General features: G+C 39.0%; 1 protein-coding gene across 1 annotated transcript; it reads left to right on the top strand.

Annotated features, from left to right (window-relative positions):
* The first annotated feature begins 4,541 nt into the window (after window positions 1-4,541).
* Window positions 4,542-10,078, top strand: UTP23 (UTP23 small subunit processome component). The gene is made up of 3 exons (XM_030304270.1): window positions 4,542-4,807; window positions 8,550-8,724; window positions 9,637-10,078. The coding sequence occupies exons 1-3, from the start codon at window positions 4,620-4,622 to the stop codon at window positions 10,015-10,017; spliced, it is 744 nt and encodes a 247-aa protein (XP_030160130.1). The 5' UTR covers window positions 4,542-4,619; the 3' UTR covers window positions 10,018-10,078.
* The last annotated feature ends 5,942 nt before the right edge of the window (window positions 10,079-16,020 follow it).

Raw genomic sequence — 16,020 nt, 5'->3', positions numbered from 1 at the left:
TTTCTTTATTGTCATTTACCCTGGAGGGAGAGCTCACTGGTACTAGCTGGGCCAACAGACAGAAATCCTGCTTGCTTGCTTTCATTGACAAGTACGTTGACATTAACATTTCCTTGGTATTTCTTGCCCAAGCAGTTGGGGTTCTTCATATTTAACTAATTTTATTCAACAGGAGATTCATCCCACTGACATATCCAGTTCAAATCAAATTGTTTATACTTTCAAAAGAAACAAATGTCAAGATAGCTTTTATAGCAAGTAGAAAGGATTTAATTTATTTTACTTTGGAAAAAGAGTCTACCTTTTACAAAAAATATGAAACTGAGGTTTTGAACCTGTTCAAAGAAAGGGTAATTGTATTGGCAAACACCAAGCAACATCAAAGTTTCATCAAAGACATCTGTCAAAAGAAAATTCTGGCAAGTAGTTTTAACTCTATCAGTTAGGAGTGGGTTCGGCTGCATATAAAAGAAACTGAATGTGCCATTGTAGGTTCACCCTCAGGTAAAAAAACCAACCAACCAACCAAACAACAACAACAACAAAAACATTCTGGTGAGTGGTGTTGGTAATGAGGGAGGCTGTATATGTGTAGAGGCTGGAGGTATATGGGGAATCTCTGTATCTTCTTTTTAATTTTGTTGTAATCCTACTGCTGCTTTAAAATAAATAAAGTCTCAAAAGTGGGGAAAAAACTTAAAATAATATTTTTTAAACCAAGGTAAAAGTTTGTTTTTCTTCTCATGTAAAACAAGTCCAGACATAGAAAGTCTAGATTTGGAAATGACACAGATTCCTTCCTTTATCTGCTTTCCAGCTTAGCACATAGCCTCCATCCTCCAGGTTACCTCATGGACTAAAATAGGCGTCTAGTGTTCCATTCATCACATCCAAATTCCAGAGAGTAGGAAGGAAGAAAGTGGAAAAAAACAAAAGTGCCAATTGCTGAGCCAAGTTGGTGTCTTTTAAACAGCCTTCCCAGAAGGTCTTTGTAACATTTATACTTATGTAGCCTTGGCTAGAACTTAACCATATGACTATACTTAGCTACACAGAAGGCTGGGAAATAGATTCTTTTCCATGGGCACATTAATGTCCAGAATAAAATCAAATTTCTATTACTAAAAAAAGAGAGAGAGAGAGAGAGAGAGAGAGAGAGAAGAGATATTGAGTGACGATTCACAGTCTGTGCCACATCATGTTATATGTGATGATTTTGTGGGGAATGTCAGTCAGCCATTAAAAATAATAAATGAGAACTATGCCAATTGACTTGGGGTGTAGAGGCAGGAAGAATTTCCACAAGGATTGTTGGGTGAGAAACGCAAAATGTATAGAAGTGACAAAATGTGATGCCATTTTTGAATAACATAAGTAGCAAAAATCTCTCCATGTATGTATGCAAATGATGTATAAAGTATATGAATATGGGAAATGGCTGAAGGACAGCAGGTTGTTAGTGCGTTATCTGAGCAAGGAGAGAAGGGATGAATATCTTTGTGTTGTTCCATTGTTGCACTTGTTATAAAAGGCATTTTTGTACTTTGAAAAACATAAAAAATGTTTTAAAAGGAGGAGAGGCCTCTGGATCCAACCTTCAAAACACTGCCTGCCTGCCTGCCATGTATGAAAATTCACAGTAAGCAAGTCCAGGATGGAGTCTATCATAGGGGATCCTACTGAAGGACTTAGTAGGCCCTCAATACAAACCAGTTTACCTAAGTTGTTTTAAATGATTTATTTAGGGAAATTACCTATTTAGAGCACACGTTAGCTACATAATGTTAGAATATTGTATTCTTTTTGAACTAGTGGGTGTTAACAAATGTTTATAAATATTTAAATATGATTGTAAGGCAGAATAATTTCACAATAGAAATCTCTGTGAATTATCTGGAATACTAACATTTATGAAATTAAACAAAATAACCTTTATGAATTGTATTTAATGTTTACCTATTTAATTCCATTTAGGCCATGAATCTTTCATGAAAAAGTCTTGTTTGGGAATTAGTCACACCTTGCAAAAATAAATCATTCTGTCAACTTGGCTTCATCAAAATTTCATGAAGAAAAAGCTTCAAAATCATGTACAACAAATCGCACTATAAATTATATTTGATCCAGACATAATAAAGAATATGAAGAGCATGAAATAAATAAAGAAAAACAAATTAATTCCCTACCTGAGCTGAATGGCTATTTGGCATGGAAAATGTCCAGTAAAGTGACCTAAGAAAAGAGCTAGCAGCCAGCAATGCTGAGACGTTATTGTTCCAGCACCATAAGGTCAAAATTATTTTCAATGGCTATTAAAATTTTTAGCAAAGATATTATAAGAATAATTTAAGATGATATAAGATAATTTAAGAATCTTTACTAGTTCAACAAATAACGGCAATATTTGTCTTGTGCCTAGGTTATGCCCAAATATTGATGTTCTAATATTAGGTCATTGACCCTCAGACCAGAAAGTGTTCGGTGAACGACCTACTGAAAATGTCCTATTGGATGAACAGTGATGCTCTACTGCAAACCAACCTTCAGGAACATTAATATGCATAATAATGACTTGGAAAGATTGTAATTAAAGGCAATTCCTTTTTGAATAGTATCCCTATCCTTCAATACTTGTTCAGAATCAGAAATGGGCATTTCAAACAAGCATCCTAAGAGCCTTTTCTGCATATCCCAGGATTATGTTTTGAGAAACACTGCTATAGTAGAAAACTCTGTTTTAAACTTGCTAATCACCATTGTAAACCGTCTTCATGTTTGTGAAATAAGGATCCAGTATGCAAATGGCACTGTCATACACATAGAGTTTGAAAAATAATTAGGCTATAGTTTAGTAAGTTAAAAAAAAATTGAAAAAATAAAAAAAAAACACAAAAAACAACTCGGACTCAAAGCCCTAGTCCTGCACCACATTTTTCTCATTAGTTAACCTTAAAAATCAAACCAGTTACTTTAAGCCCGTTATTTCACCAAGAAAAAAGCATGGTTTTATTCAGCAATAGCAAACAATTACAGTACCAGACAAGTGAGATACACCAAAACCATAGGCAAGTCTGGGGAACAAAGAAGAGGTACTGCTCTTTTATAGATGTAATCTAGAGGTTGGGAAGGCTGATATAAACAAAACGTCCACTGGAGTAAACTGAAAACCTGAAGTATAGTGGCTTCTCATTGGCTAAGTTGTGACTGTATCTCATTGGCTGGGCTGTTGGTGGGATTGGATAAGAAAAGTCTTCTTTCCTACTGCTGGGGTAGTAAAGTGGTATCCATCTACAAGGTCTGTCTCTTCTTTGTGGGGTCTGTTATTGAATAAGAGTAGTGGGGTGTGAGAGCTCCCTCTACCCAGCTCCCATCTCCATTATAGTGAGGTTTCCCTTTATTAATTATCATAAGTGAAATATGATCCAATGGAATGGTGGTGGTAGATAAATCTGTCAATCTATTTTTTAAAAATATTTTAATTGTTTTTGCAAGGCTGGGGTGGTATAATTTCTGTGGTGGGAGTATAGCTGGGGTAAGGAGTTGGCATACAGAGATAAAGAGGAATCAACCTGGAAAGCAGTGAGCAATTATACTTAAGAACCATGCATCCAATCCCATAATAACATTTTATAGCTTCCAATTCCTAAATTAATTTTCAGTGAAATAAAAGCAGCCATCTAAGTGATGTGCTGGGAATCAGGACAGGGCACACATTATAGAAATTCTTAGTTCCAATTCCATAAACTTATATCTTCAAATAAAAACCCCAATGCAAATAATACATCTACATCACTTTGTACATCAATTTTCTGTGTTGTTTCTTTCTCTCGATAGTTAGCCAGAACTAGATCTGGGACAGATTCGAGGACCTGGGACAAAAATGCAAAATTCTATTCTCCCCATTCTCTGATTAGCTTGCTCTGAATTGAAGTGGATGCTTGGCGATTAGCTGCTAGGGAACAAAATTTTCTGATTAACTCTTGATTAACTAAGGGTTAGGCTATCTTCTTTCATAAGTTGGCTCTCAGTGACAGTAGTTCCTTGGGGGGGTGGGGCGGAGATGGATGGGTACTGGTGGGTAGCAAGATCATTTGAACTACAGGCGGCTTTTAACTTCAGTCCTGGCTTCCAGTGACAGTTCTAACACTATAGAACCACGTGCCCTTAGCAAACGTGCCTAACTTCTTTGAGGGAGGGCAACTAGTACAAACCTGCCCATAGTTGTCCAGTATACTCCAATCCCTTTCCTTTCCCCACTTGAAAATTATCAACATTAAAGGGCATAATATATGGTAAATTACTTAGAATACTGCCTGCAGCATAGTAAGCTTCAACATTATCGTTGATTATCATCACACTGCCTATCTCTGAGAGGCTGACTGCACGCACGATAACGCAGTAAGCTTACGCATTGCCGGGAGGGCGCGCATCTTAAAGCGCGGGCACCAGGAGCGAAGCGCGCGCTCGTCTGAGCGAGGCGCAACCAGTGGGCGTGCCCAAGAAGTGGGGGCGTTTACTTCCGGGGGCAAAGGGTGCATTATTTCCGGGAGGAGCGGGCTGTAGGGTAAGCGTTTCCTACGGGCTTCTGGTGCCCTGGTCTCGGTCCCGGTAAGCCAGGCATGAAGATCACGAGGCAGAAACACGCCAAGAAGCATCTCGGCTTCTTCCGCAATAACTTCGGCGTCCGCGAGCCGTACCAGATCCTGCTGGACGGTACCTTCTGTCAGGCGGCGCTGCGCGGCCGGATCCAGCTGCGGGAGCAGCTGCCCCGCTACCTCATGGGGGAGACGCAGCTGTGCACCACCAGGTGGGCCCGGCGGGTCCGGGGAGGAGGACTGGGGATCCTGCGGGTGTGGTAGAGACGAGGCCACGACGTGCAAAACGCTCCACCCACGAGGAGTTGACAGTGAAGTGGAGGCACTGAGGAGGTCAGGCGAGTGTCTACCACGTAGGTAGAAACTACAGTGCACTGCGAATCTTGGTGTGGTTGGCCCGGCGAATGAGACCCGTGCTTTATGTAGTGCGATCTGGCTTCGAGTCTTGGTCCCAGTCCTGCCAGCTTTGTGGCTTCCGGCAAGTTAATCTCTGCGAGCCTGGGATTTCTCATCTGTAAGGAAAAGACCGTGAACTAATAAGGTTGCTTTAAGGATCAGACGTGTGGAGAGCACTTGCTGGTATCCAAAATCTACCCGCTTCAAGTGGTTGCTCTTATTCGCATAGCTGTTTCTAGTGGAAATGAAAAATTTTCAAGCGTCACAGCTGCCCTGCTAGCTAACATCTCCGAATCCCAGAAAGATAATTCACAGCTCGAGGCTAAGAGCCTTGCCCATGGTCATTTATTTATTGAACTGTCTTTATTAAGTACCAGCCCCATGCCAGGCCCGGCTGTAGCCACTGAGGATAACTTGGTGAACAGGACAAACGGCCAACCTTCCGGGCGCGTTTTGACTCGTGTGTGTTGTGACTTCCTCAGCCTGGGAACCTCCCGGGGGTGGGGGTGGGGAGATGGAATCATGGAAGGTTTCATAGAGGAGGTCACTTTTGAGCCCAGACACCTTTCAGTTCTGAGGGGAAGGACTAGTTTGGGTGACGGACAAGAGATAAAGACCTCCTAAATGAAGAAATGGAGTTGTAAAATGCCCGAAAAAGAGATGAGAGCACAGGGTGTAATTGGAAATGACGCTGGGAGGAAGGGAAATCGAACCTACGACAGGAACTATTAAGAAACTTAAGGGTTTTGGGGCGCCTGGGTGGCTCTTTCGGTTAAGCGTCCGACTTCAGCTCGGGTCACGATCTCGCGGTCCGTGAGTTCCAGCCCCGCGTCGGGCTCTGGGCTGATGGCTCAGAGCCTGGAGCCTGCTTCCGATTCTGTGTCTTCCTCTCTCTCTCTGCCCCTTCCCCGTTCATGCTCTGTCTCTCTCTGTCTCAAAAATAAATAAAACGTTAAAAAAAATAAAAAAAAAAAAACTTAAGGGTTTTGTTGTTCCGTTGTAGATTATTTACTTTAAAAAAGTAAAAAAAAAAAGAGTGGGAGATGGGCATGGGGGAGGGCACTGGTTGGGATAAGCACTGGGTGTTGTGTGGAAACCAACTTGGCAATAAATTATATTTTAAAACAGAGTAAAATAAGAAAATGTAAATGACCCGTAATACCACCCCGTGACCACTGTTAACGTGCTGTACCATCCATCCAGTTCTTTAGACCTGCACATGCACACAAAGGAATGGGCTCTACTGGGAATACAATATTACTGGCTTGCTTTTCGCACATAATACCGCTCCATGAACTGCTTTCCATAGTCAAGTAGTGCCTCACAATGGTTGTAGGTACCCCACAATTTGTTACCCCTAGCCTTCAGCACTGCCAGACAAGTCCTTAGTTAGCTTGTGCCCCTGAGTTCATCCCTCCTGGCTACATACCACCTGTCCCTTAATCCCTGTGCCATAGAAATGCCAACATTTTTAACATGGTGCTGTAACAAAAAAGTCTGGCAAGTACTATATGGAATTATGTTCTGTAGCATTTTTTCCCTAAAGAATTTATTTTAACTTCCAGAATATTTTATTCATACACAACAGTAGACTAGTATAATTGTGTGTCACCCAGCTCTGGGAATTCTTGAAATGGCCAATCTTGTTTCCCTTAGCCACCCTCCCACCTTATTTTATATATATATATATATGCTATATATATATTATATACTATATAAAAGATACTATATATAATATATAAGATATATATACTATATATAATATATATACATATATACTATGCTTATTTTATTTAAAAAAATTTTTTTTAACGTTTATTTATTTTTGAGACAGAGAGAGAGAGAGCATGAACGGGGGAGCGTCAGAGAGAGAGGGAGGCACAGAATCCGAAACAGGCTCCAGGCTCTGAGCGGTGAGCATAGAGCCTGACGCGGGGCTCGAACTCACGGACCGCGAGATCATGACCTGAGCCGAAGTCAGCCGCTTAACCAACTGAGCCACCCCGGCGCCCCTACTATGCTTATTTTAAAGCATAGTATTGTGTCGGTTCTTGGTGTGCATCATGAAGAGATAAATGCTATCAGACCTGATAACTGTCTTTTAGAGAAGCTGATTGTAACAGTGTGAGGGCTGAGTTGGAGAAGCAAGAGGGTGAAGACCGGCAGACTCGTTTTGTGGTTGTCCAATCGAGAAATAATGGGAGCCTAAACTTCAGAGAAGAAAGGCTGGAGCCCAAGGGCTCTACAAAGAGGCATTCCTGAGACAGATACCAACAGCCGATGGGGTAGGGTTATGGGTGAGGAAGAAAAGGTCAGTTAGGATTTCTGACTTACACCCAGGAGCTTTGTGATCTAAATCTTCATGATTTTAGACACGAATTTGAAAAGATGGTGTACATCCGTAGGAAATATCCAGTAAATACATGGGAGTTTGGGCCTGAGACTCCAAAAAGTTCAAAACTGATGAATAGAAAGCAAAATCTCTTGTCTTAAACAAAACTAAATGGATGATAAAGGGAGTGAAGCAAGGTAGAGTGGCAAGGGCTGCCTGGAGTTTCAGAAATCTTTGACTAAGTAGTTTTCATAATTTTTTATTTTATTTTTTCTTTAGTGTGATAGAAGAAATGCCTGGAGAGCTTATTAAAATGCTGACATTTGACTCCTCAAGAGGTGCAGAAATGGGGATGTGAAAAGGAGTAGAAATTAATAGAATTTGTTATCACTGTGTCATTTTGATATGGGTAGTTTATAGCTGACATTTTAAAAAACATTGGCTTATATTAATATGAAAACGCAGAGAGAAAAAGGAAGTTGTGATTGTTATTAAACCGATGACTTAAATTTTTACTTCTCTGTACTGAGAATCATTTAAAGGTGTACCAATTTGTACTTGAAGTAGAAGCATCTAGCGCTAAGGTTGGGGCAAGGTATGTGTTGTCAACTACTTGGATTCACATTTCGACTCTACCACTTATGAGCTGTGTTTCAGCATGTTACTTGGAATCTCTCAGAGTGAGGTACTCTAAAATAAGGATAACTTTCAAATTAGGTGCCTGATAGGGCTGTTTTGAGATTGAAGCAAGAATTTATGTAAAGAGCAATTAGCATGCTGCCTGACACATAATAAATGCTCAGTAGATTTAACTGTTTTTCCTTCAACTTGGTCTTTGTGTTTTCCAGGTTTTTATTTATTTTTTAAATGTTGATTTATTTTGAGAAAGAGTGGGGGGAGAGGTATAGAGAGAGAGAGAGAATCCCAAGCAGGCCCCGCGCGCTGTCACCCCACTCCTACGCCCACACCCCGGATATACTGTGAGATCATGACCTGAGCCAAAATCAAGAGTCAGACACTTAACCAACTGAGCCACCCAGGTGCCCCACATATTTTCCAGGTTTTTAAAGAGTGATACGGCTACCATATGTTTGGGGCCAACACATAACACATTCAGATCGTGATGGTATAGTTTAAATTTCGTAAAAACTTGACTTTTTCTATACTTATGTGAACACTGAAATGTATGTTGTAATTGTGAGCTGCTAATAACATTTTTTTTTCAGGTGTGTGTTAAAAGAGTTAGAAACATTGGGAAAAGACTTATATGGGGCAAAACTGATTGCACAAAAATGCCAAGTCCGAAATTGTCCCCATTTCAAGAATCCAGTGAGTGGATCAGAATGTCTGCTCTCCATGGTTGAAGAGGGAAATCCTCATCATTATTTTGTGGCAACACAGGTGATACTGCTTTTAAAATTAGAGTCAATTTTAATCATTTCTGTTTCTATTTCATATGGAGCTGCTTATAATCAGAAAAAATTAGATGGAAGTGGTTTGATAGAATGTTTCAACTTTTTAAAATACAGGCTTTTAAGTTGATTTGCAGTCAATAAAAGCAGTTGTCATGCCATTAGAGAATTTGAGGAGAGAACCTTAAGCATATTGATTTTTCTTCTTAATTACTGAAGTATTTTTTTAATAGTTATTGACAAAAAGATGTGATGATATGCGTCAGCATTCTTGAAGAGAAGTGGAACAAATATTTTACATTCTGTGTTCATCAGTGTTTTTGCATGTTCCTGTATTTTATACTAGTTCTCAAAAAGTCGTGTTTTACATTATTTGAAATTGTACCACCAGTATAGAACTGTTTCTGGCTTTTAAAGACCAGAAGGGGAAGGAGAGACTTTCAGGGTTGATATTAATGAAGAAGTTCACATACATACAGATTTGGTTACGTATTCTTTTAGAATTATAAAATCACTAAATTAGATGCAGAGCTGAATCTAGAATCTGAGTCCATGAATTCTTATTTTATTTCTATCCCTTCAACCTCTGAACATTCTTGACCCTTTTTGAAGCATATCTTAGAGTAGAAAGTTAGGCATTGCCTAACATTCTTACCTTTGTGACAGTTTGTAATTCCTGGTGGTAGAATCTTGATAGATCCAGTGTCACATTGTTGCCACTTATCTCTTTGTGCTCAGATTTCTTGTTTATCTTCCTTTTTTTTAATCATAAAATTTACTCTATTAGTGAAACATACCAATTTGAAAAGTAAAACTTGTGATCTCTTCTATTTTTTCCACTTAAGGCATCTTATTTAATTGACATATTTGAACTGAATAGTGCTATTTTTCTTTTTAATAGGATCAGAATTTGTCTATGAAAGTGAAGAAAAAGCCCGGAGTCCCTCTCATGTTTATTATTCAGAACACTATTGTCTTGGACAAACCTTCTCCCAAAACAATTGCTTTTGTTAAAGCAGTAGAGTCAGGTCAGCTTGTCTCAGTGCACGAGAAACAAAGTATCAAGCAACTCAAAGAAGAAAAGGGTTTAGTGAAAAACCCTGAACAGAGGAGAAAGAAAAAACACAAGAAAGTAAGTGGCCCCAATCCTCTTAGCTGTTTGAAGAAAAAGAAAAGAGCACAGGATACAAAATCATCTGCCTCTGAAAAGAAGAGAAAAAGAAAAAGAATCCGGAATAGATCTGCCTCAAAAGTACTTTCTGAAAAGCAGAATGCAGAATGATAATCCTTTGAATACTTTTAAAGACATTTAAATGTGAAAAATAAATTTCTTTTTAAAACTGTGGAAGTACTTACAATAAAAGACTATTATTTTTGTGAATAAATATTGACTCATAGACCTTTGCCTAAAATTATTCGGAAAAACAACAACTCAGAGTGGATGGGTTTAGGCATTTTGGAGATTGTTCTTCAATGTAAAAATCTTGTCTTTTTTCTATCTCACCATTGGCCCCGTACCCCCAGGATATGCAAATCATGTAAAAAAGTCAAATCGTACAAAAGGCTTGTGACAAAGTGGGCGTCCCTTTTCACATTTACAGTGGAACATTCCTCATTCATGTCGTGGTTGTAGAATTTATATTCTCAAATAGTATGAATATGGTACTGTCTTTTGGTCCATCCATTATTTGACTTTCTACTAGAAAGTGGAAATTTTGCTTACTTGTATTACTCCTTCATTTTTCTAATATATTAATATTTCAATCTTTATACATCTCAAAGTATTTTTTATTATGACTATAAACTTTGTTCACCACTGACCCAAGTAGCATGCTATGATTGAATTTCTTACACTATGTTGTTATTCCAAAGTTTATAATGTCCTCATTTTCTTTTAGCATCTGACTGGGTCTTGCCACATTCTCTAATAACTGTGTTAAAGGAACTTAGAATTTTCTTCTTTTTTTAATGTTTATTTATTTTTGAGAGAGAGAGAGCATGTGCGCATGAGTGGGGGAGGGGCAGAGAGAGAGGGAGACACAGAATCTGAAGCAGGTTCCAGGCTCTGAGCTGTCAGCACAGAGCATGACACGTTGCTCGAATCATGACCTGAGCCAAGGTTGGATGCTTAACCCAGGTGCCTCAGAACTTACAATTTTCTATATAATACCAGGTAATTCCTCACCCCTGGAGATAATTCTACAGCCCTCTGTCCTCCAATGTGGAAAAGTTTTCAAAGTATGTTTCTCAGCTGTCATCCAGACATTTCTTGCCTTTATCCAGAAATTTACTTTGTTATTTGTTTCTTAGATTCTTTATTTTCCTCTCAGTTTTCTTTTTTCTGTAGTGAAGCATGGAGTGTGTGGGAAGTACAGTTTGTGAGGCTCCACAGGTGTTTACCCTCATATTTGTTGTGTTAATCTAGCAATATAATTCTTCCTTTAAATTTTTTTAAGGGGCGCCTGGGTGGCGCAGTCGGTTAAGAGTCCGACTTCAGCCAGGTCACGATCTCGCCGTCCGCGAGTTCGAGCCCCGCGTCGGGCTCTGGGCTGATGGCTCAGAGCCTGATGGCTCAGAGCCTGGAGCCTGTTTCCGATTCTGTGTCTCCCTCTCTCTCTGCCCCTCCCCTGTTCATGCTCTGTCTCTCTCTGTCCCGAAAATAAATAAACGTTGAAAAAAAAAAAAGAATTTAAATTTTTTTAAGCCAACGTGGGGGCTCCAACTGATGACCCCAAGATTAAGAGTTGTGTGCTCTTCCAGCTGAGCCGGCCAGGCACCCTAGTAAGATAATTCTTGATTGAAGATCATTTCACTTAATTCCCCTGGAGTCTCTTAATTGTTTATAAGGCCCTAGGGCAAGCAAACAGATTTGAGTTTCATTTGTCCAACAGGGAGGGTGATTTTCTTTTAAAGCAAATATTAAATTCAAGAGTAAAAAATCCAAAATAACACTCTCTTTAAGATGGACTATGAATATCTTCTTTAAAACGTGTCTAGGGGTGCCTGGGTGGCTCAGTCGCTAAGCATCCGACTTCAGCGTAGGTCATGATCTTACATTTTGTGAGTTCGAGCCCCGCATCGGGCTCTGTGCTGACAGCTCAGAGCCTGGAGGCTGCTTCAGATTCTGTCTCCCTCTCCCTCTGTTCCTCCCCCACTCACACTCTGTCTCTCTCTCAAAAGTACACATTAAACATTTTTTTTTAAAAAGGTGTCTAAAGGGTCACCAGAATTTAAAATAACAGATTATGTAGTAAATACATTTTATATTTTGTTTATAAAATGTTTTAAGGGCCGATTCTATTAGGAATTGAATAACCAAGTCATCTTTTTCAGTCCTTTTCTCAAGTGTTTTAATCATCCATCAGACCAAAATTACAGTGTTTCTGTGCCGAGATCTTGAAGTATAATATGGAAAAGGTGGGATCCGCCCATTAGCCCGTCTTTGTGCTGCCTGTGACACCTCTGAGTAGCGGTTCTTAATCTGTATCGTTAGAGTGTCATGATCAGGTATGAAGTACATCATGAATAAATTCTTGTTAATGACTAAAATACCTGCTCTTGAATATGAGACCATTTAAATTTTTCTACAGAAATACTATTCTCAGTTGAATTCAGAGATGCTTTTCTGGATCGACAGTGAAGTTCTAGCCTTAACTACAGTAGGAACAACACACGGGGGTAGGCAAGCCAGCTTAGTGCTTGGGTTGTCCTTTCATGTTTCTGTTTTTTCTTAACAGGAACATTTTTTAAAAAGAAGGCAAAGATACTGGGAAAAAGTGAATATAGCTGTATAGTTCCTGTGAAGAAGAAAAAAATTCGTCAACAATGATAGGATTACTGGGTCAAATGTAGGCAAAGTGATAAAGCAGGTGAAATGATGATATTTTCAATATGCTAAAATGCATAACTATTAGGTATTTCTCTTTTTAACAAAGCTTAATGTGATATTGTTATTAATAATAAGTACATATATATTTGTTTTTTTATTCACGGTTCCGGACTCACAGCTCCCAAAAACCGTTGGAACTTCCTAAGTAATGAGAGCTTAAAGGTGTCTTTTATGTTAATGAGATGGTTTTGGAAAACATCTAAGAATGGCATCTCGTTACCTTTGGAGCCAATCCTGTGATGGGAAGGTTGGAACTTTAAGTCTCCACCCCACCCCCAACCTTTGGGGAGGGGAGAGAGAGGAGAATGGCGGCTGATTCTATCAATCGTGCTCATGTAATAAAGCCTCTAATAAAACCCCACAAGGACAGGGTTTGGAGAGCTTCCGGGTTAATAAACAGGTGGAGATTCGGGAGAGTGACCCACCTGGAGAGGGCTTGCAAGGTCCTGCCCTTTCCCCGTACTTTTCCCTATACATCTCTTCCATCTGGCTGCTTCTGAGTTAATAGCCTTTTATAATGAACTTGCAGTAAGTAAAATGTTTCTCTGGGTTCTGTGAGTCACTCTAGCAAATTAATTGAATGGAGAAGAGTGTCATGGGAATTTAAGATTTATAGCCAGACGTCAGAAGAGCAGGTAACAGCCTGTATGGGTCTGAAGTGTGTTGTGAGGGGAGAGGAGGTAACAGTCTTGAAGGACTGACCCCTTAACCCGTGGGATCTGATGCTATCTCCAGGTAAATAATGTCAGAGTTGAGTTGAATTGTTGGTGTCAGAGCACTGCTTATTCTATGTGTAAAGACTACCTCTGCCAATACACATTGAAATTGGGTCCAGGAACCCAAAATACTTACTTACCAGTGCTATCGAGTCACCTAATAAGAGTGTCTGAACTGGAGAGCTAGAAAAGTCAACTTATTTTTATAAAATAGTAATTTTTTCAATTAACATATTAAAAATACAATGTACTACAAAATATAGTATTCAATATTTTAAAACTTTGATATTAGTCATATTACCTTAAGAAATATCTTAACGAAAGGATCTCCTATCTTTGTACTACAATTCTTTTGTGAACAGTGCCCTCATAACACCACCCCAGATATCCTTAACACTACTTGCTTTATTTTTTCTATAATAACTTAGGGAAGAGGGCATGGCACCATGTATACACATGTGATTGTAATCCATTTTGCTGTTTGGGGAAAAGAAAATGTTGACAACCCCTGCTTTAGAGGGTAGCTGCTAGCTTTGTTGGGGATAAAGGTAGAGTACATGTGCTTCTGAACTCTGAAGTTTGCCAGACTCAACAACAGTGTTTCAGAAAATTGCTGTTTTTTATGAACACTTCAAAAAGAAGTATTTGTAGTTGAGTTTGGGGAGGATTCTGTATTACCTATTTTCGAAGCCCCACAGCCATTTCTCATTCCCCACAAGTATGTAAATTGAAGCTAGAAGTCATTAAAGAACAGCCAAGTTTCAAAAGTAAAAAGATTTCCTGTTTTCTATTTATGCACAAAGATATTATATTTTATGTCTTTGCCTTTAGTAAGGCAAGTTGGCTGTGATTTGACAGGTTTAATTAATAGATTTTCATGAATGGAGAGAATGAATAGTTTGTATTGTTTAAAATGTTTGGGGCGCCTGGGTGGCGCAGTCGGTTAAGCGTCCGACTTCAGCCAGGTCACGATCTCGCGGTCCGTGAGTTCGAGCCCCGCGTCAGGCTCTGGGCTGATGGCTCGGAGCCTGGAGCCTGTTTCCGATTCTGTGTCTCCCTCTCTCTCTGCCCCTCCCCCGTTCATGCTCTGTCTCTCTCTGTCCCAAGAATAAATAAAAACGGAGGAAAAAAATAAATAAATAAATAAAATGTTATAAAAATATGTCATTGTGCTGTAACTTTTCTTAAGAATTCTTAGTTTAGATGTAAATGAGAAAGTACAGTAATTTGGTGTAACTCTATATAATTTCAGATCCAGAACTAAGTAGGAATAAAGGCAAAGGATTGGGTGTCTGGACTGAGCTTAGGAACTGATTTCTCATATGGACCTAGATTGGTGGCCTCTGAACATTTAATCATATATCCTTGTCAGTAAAAGAATTTTGTGTCTACCTATAAATGTATGTTTATAAACCATGTAGATTTATTACTGTACATTATAAAATATACACAGGAAAAAAACCCAAAATGTAAAGGATGGTGAAGATAAAATATTGTAAAATCTTTGCCATTAAAGGGCTTCATTAGCTAATATTTCAAGACATAAGGTTTATCAATAATATTGACTATGAATCCATTTGAAGTACTTTTTTTTAATTTTATTTTTTTAAAATTTACATCCAAATTAGCATATAGTGCAACAATGATTTCAGGAGTAGATTCCTTAGTGCCCCTTACCCATTTAGCCCATCCCCCCTCCCATAACCCCTCCAGTAACCCTCAGTTTGTTCTCCATATTTGTGAGTCTCTTCTGTTTTGTCCTCCTCCCTGTTTTTATATTATTTTTGTTTCCCTTCCCTTGTGTTCATATTTTTTGTCTCTTAAAGTCCTCATATGAGGGAAGTCATATGATTTTTGTCTTTCTCTGACTAATTTCACTTAGCATAATACCCTCCAGTTCCATCCACATAGTTGCAAATGGCAAGATTTCATTCTTTTTGATTGCTGAGTAATACTCCATTGTATATATATACCACATCTTTTTTATCCATTCATCCATTGCTGGACATTTGGGCTCTTTCCATACTTTGGCTATTGTTGATAGTGCTGCTATAAACATGGGGGTGCATGTGTCCCTTCGAAACAACACACCTGTATCCCGTGGATAAATGCCTAGTAGTGCAATTGCTGGATCGTAGGGTAGTTCTATTTTTAATTTTTTTGAGGAACCTCCATACTGTTTTCCAGAGTGGCTGCACCAGCTTGCATTCCCACCAACAATGCCAAAGAGATCCTCTTTCTCTGCATCCTCGCCAACATCTGTTGTTGCCTGAGTTATTAATGTTAGCCATTCTGACAGGTGTGAGGTGGTATCTCATTGTGGTTTTGATCTGTATTTCCCTGATGATGAGTGATGTTGGGTATTTTATCATGTGTCAGTTGGCCATCTGGATGTCTTCTTTGGAGAAGTGTCTATTCATGTCTTTTGCCCATTTCTTCACTGGATTATTTGTTTTTTGGGTGTTGACTTTGATAAGTTCTTTATAGATTTTGGATACTAACCCTTTATCTGATATGTCATTTGCAAATATTTTCTCCCATTCGTCAGTTGCCTTTTAGTTTTGCTGATTGTTTCCTTCGCTGTACAGAAGATTTTTATTTTGATGAGGTCCCAGTAGTTAATTTTTGCTTTTGTTTCCCTTGCCTCCAGAGACGTGTTGAGTAAGAAGATGTGAAGTAC

Source organism: Lynx canadensis, chromosome F2 (assembly GCF_007474595.2).
Source record: "Lynx canadensis isolate LIC74 chromosome F2, mLynCan4.pri.v2, whole genome shotgun sequence".
NCBI classification, from domain to species: Eukaryota; Metazoa; Chordata; class Mammalia; order Carnivora; family Felidae; genus Lynx; species Lynx canadensis.
This window is presented reverse-complemented; position numbering and strand designations above follow the sequence as displayed.

Coding starts and splice junctions, on each gene's coding strand:
- UTP23 (XM_030304270.1), top strand. CDS start 4,620: ATGAAGATCACGAGGCAGAAACACGCCAAGAAGCATCTCGGCTTCTTC. Junction 4,808..8,549: donor ACGCAGCTGTGCACCACCAG/GTGGGCCCGGCG, acceptor TTTTTTTTTCAG/GTGTGTGTTAAAAGAGTTAG. Junction 8,725..9,636: donor ATTATTTTGTGGCAACACAG/GTGATACTGCTT, acceptor TCTTTTTAATAG/GATCAGAATTTGTCTATGAA.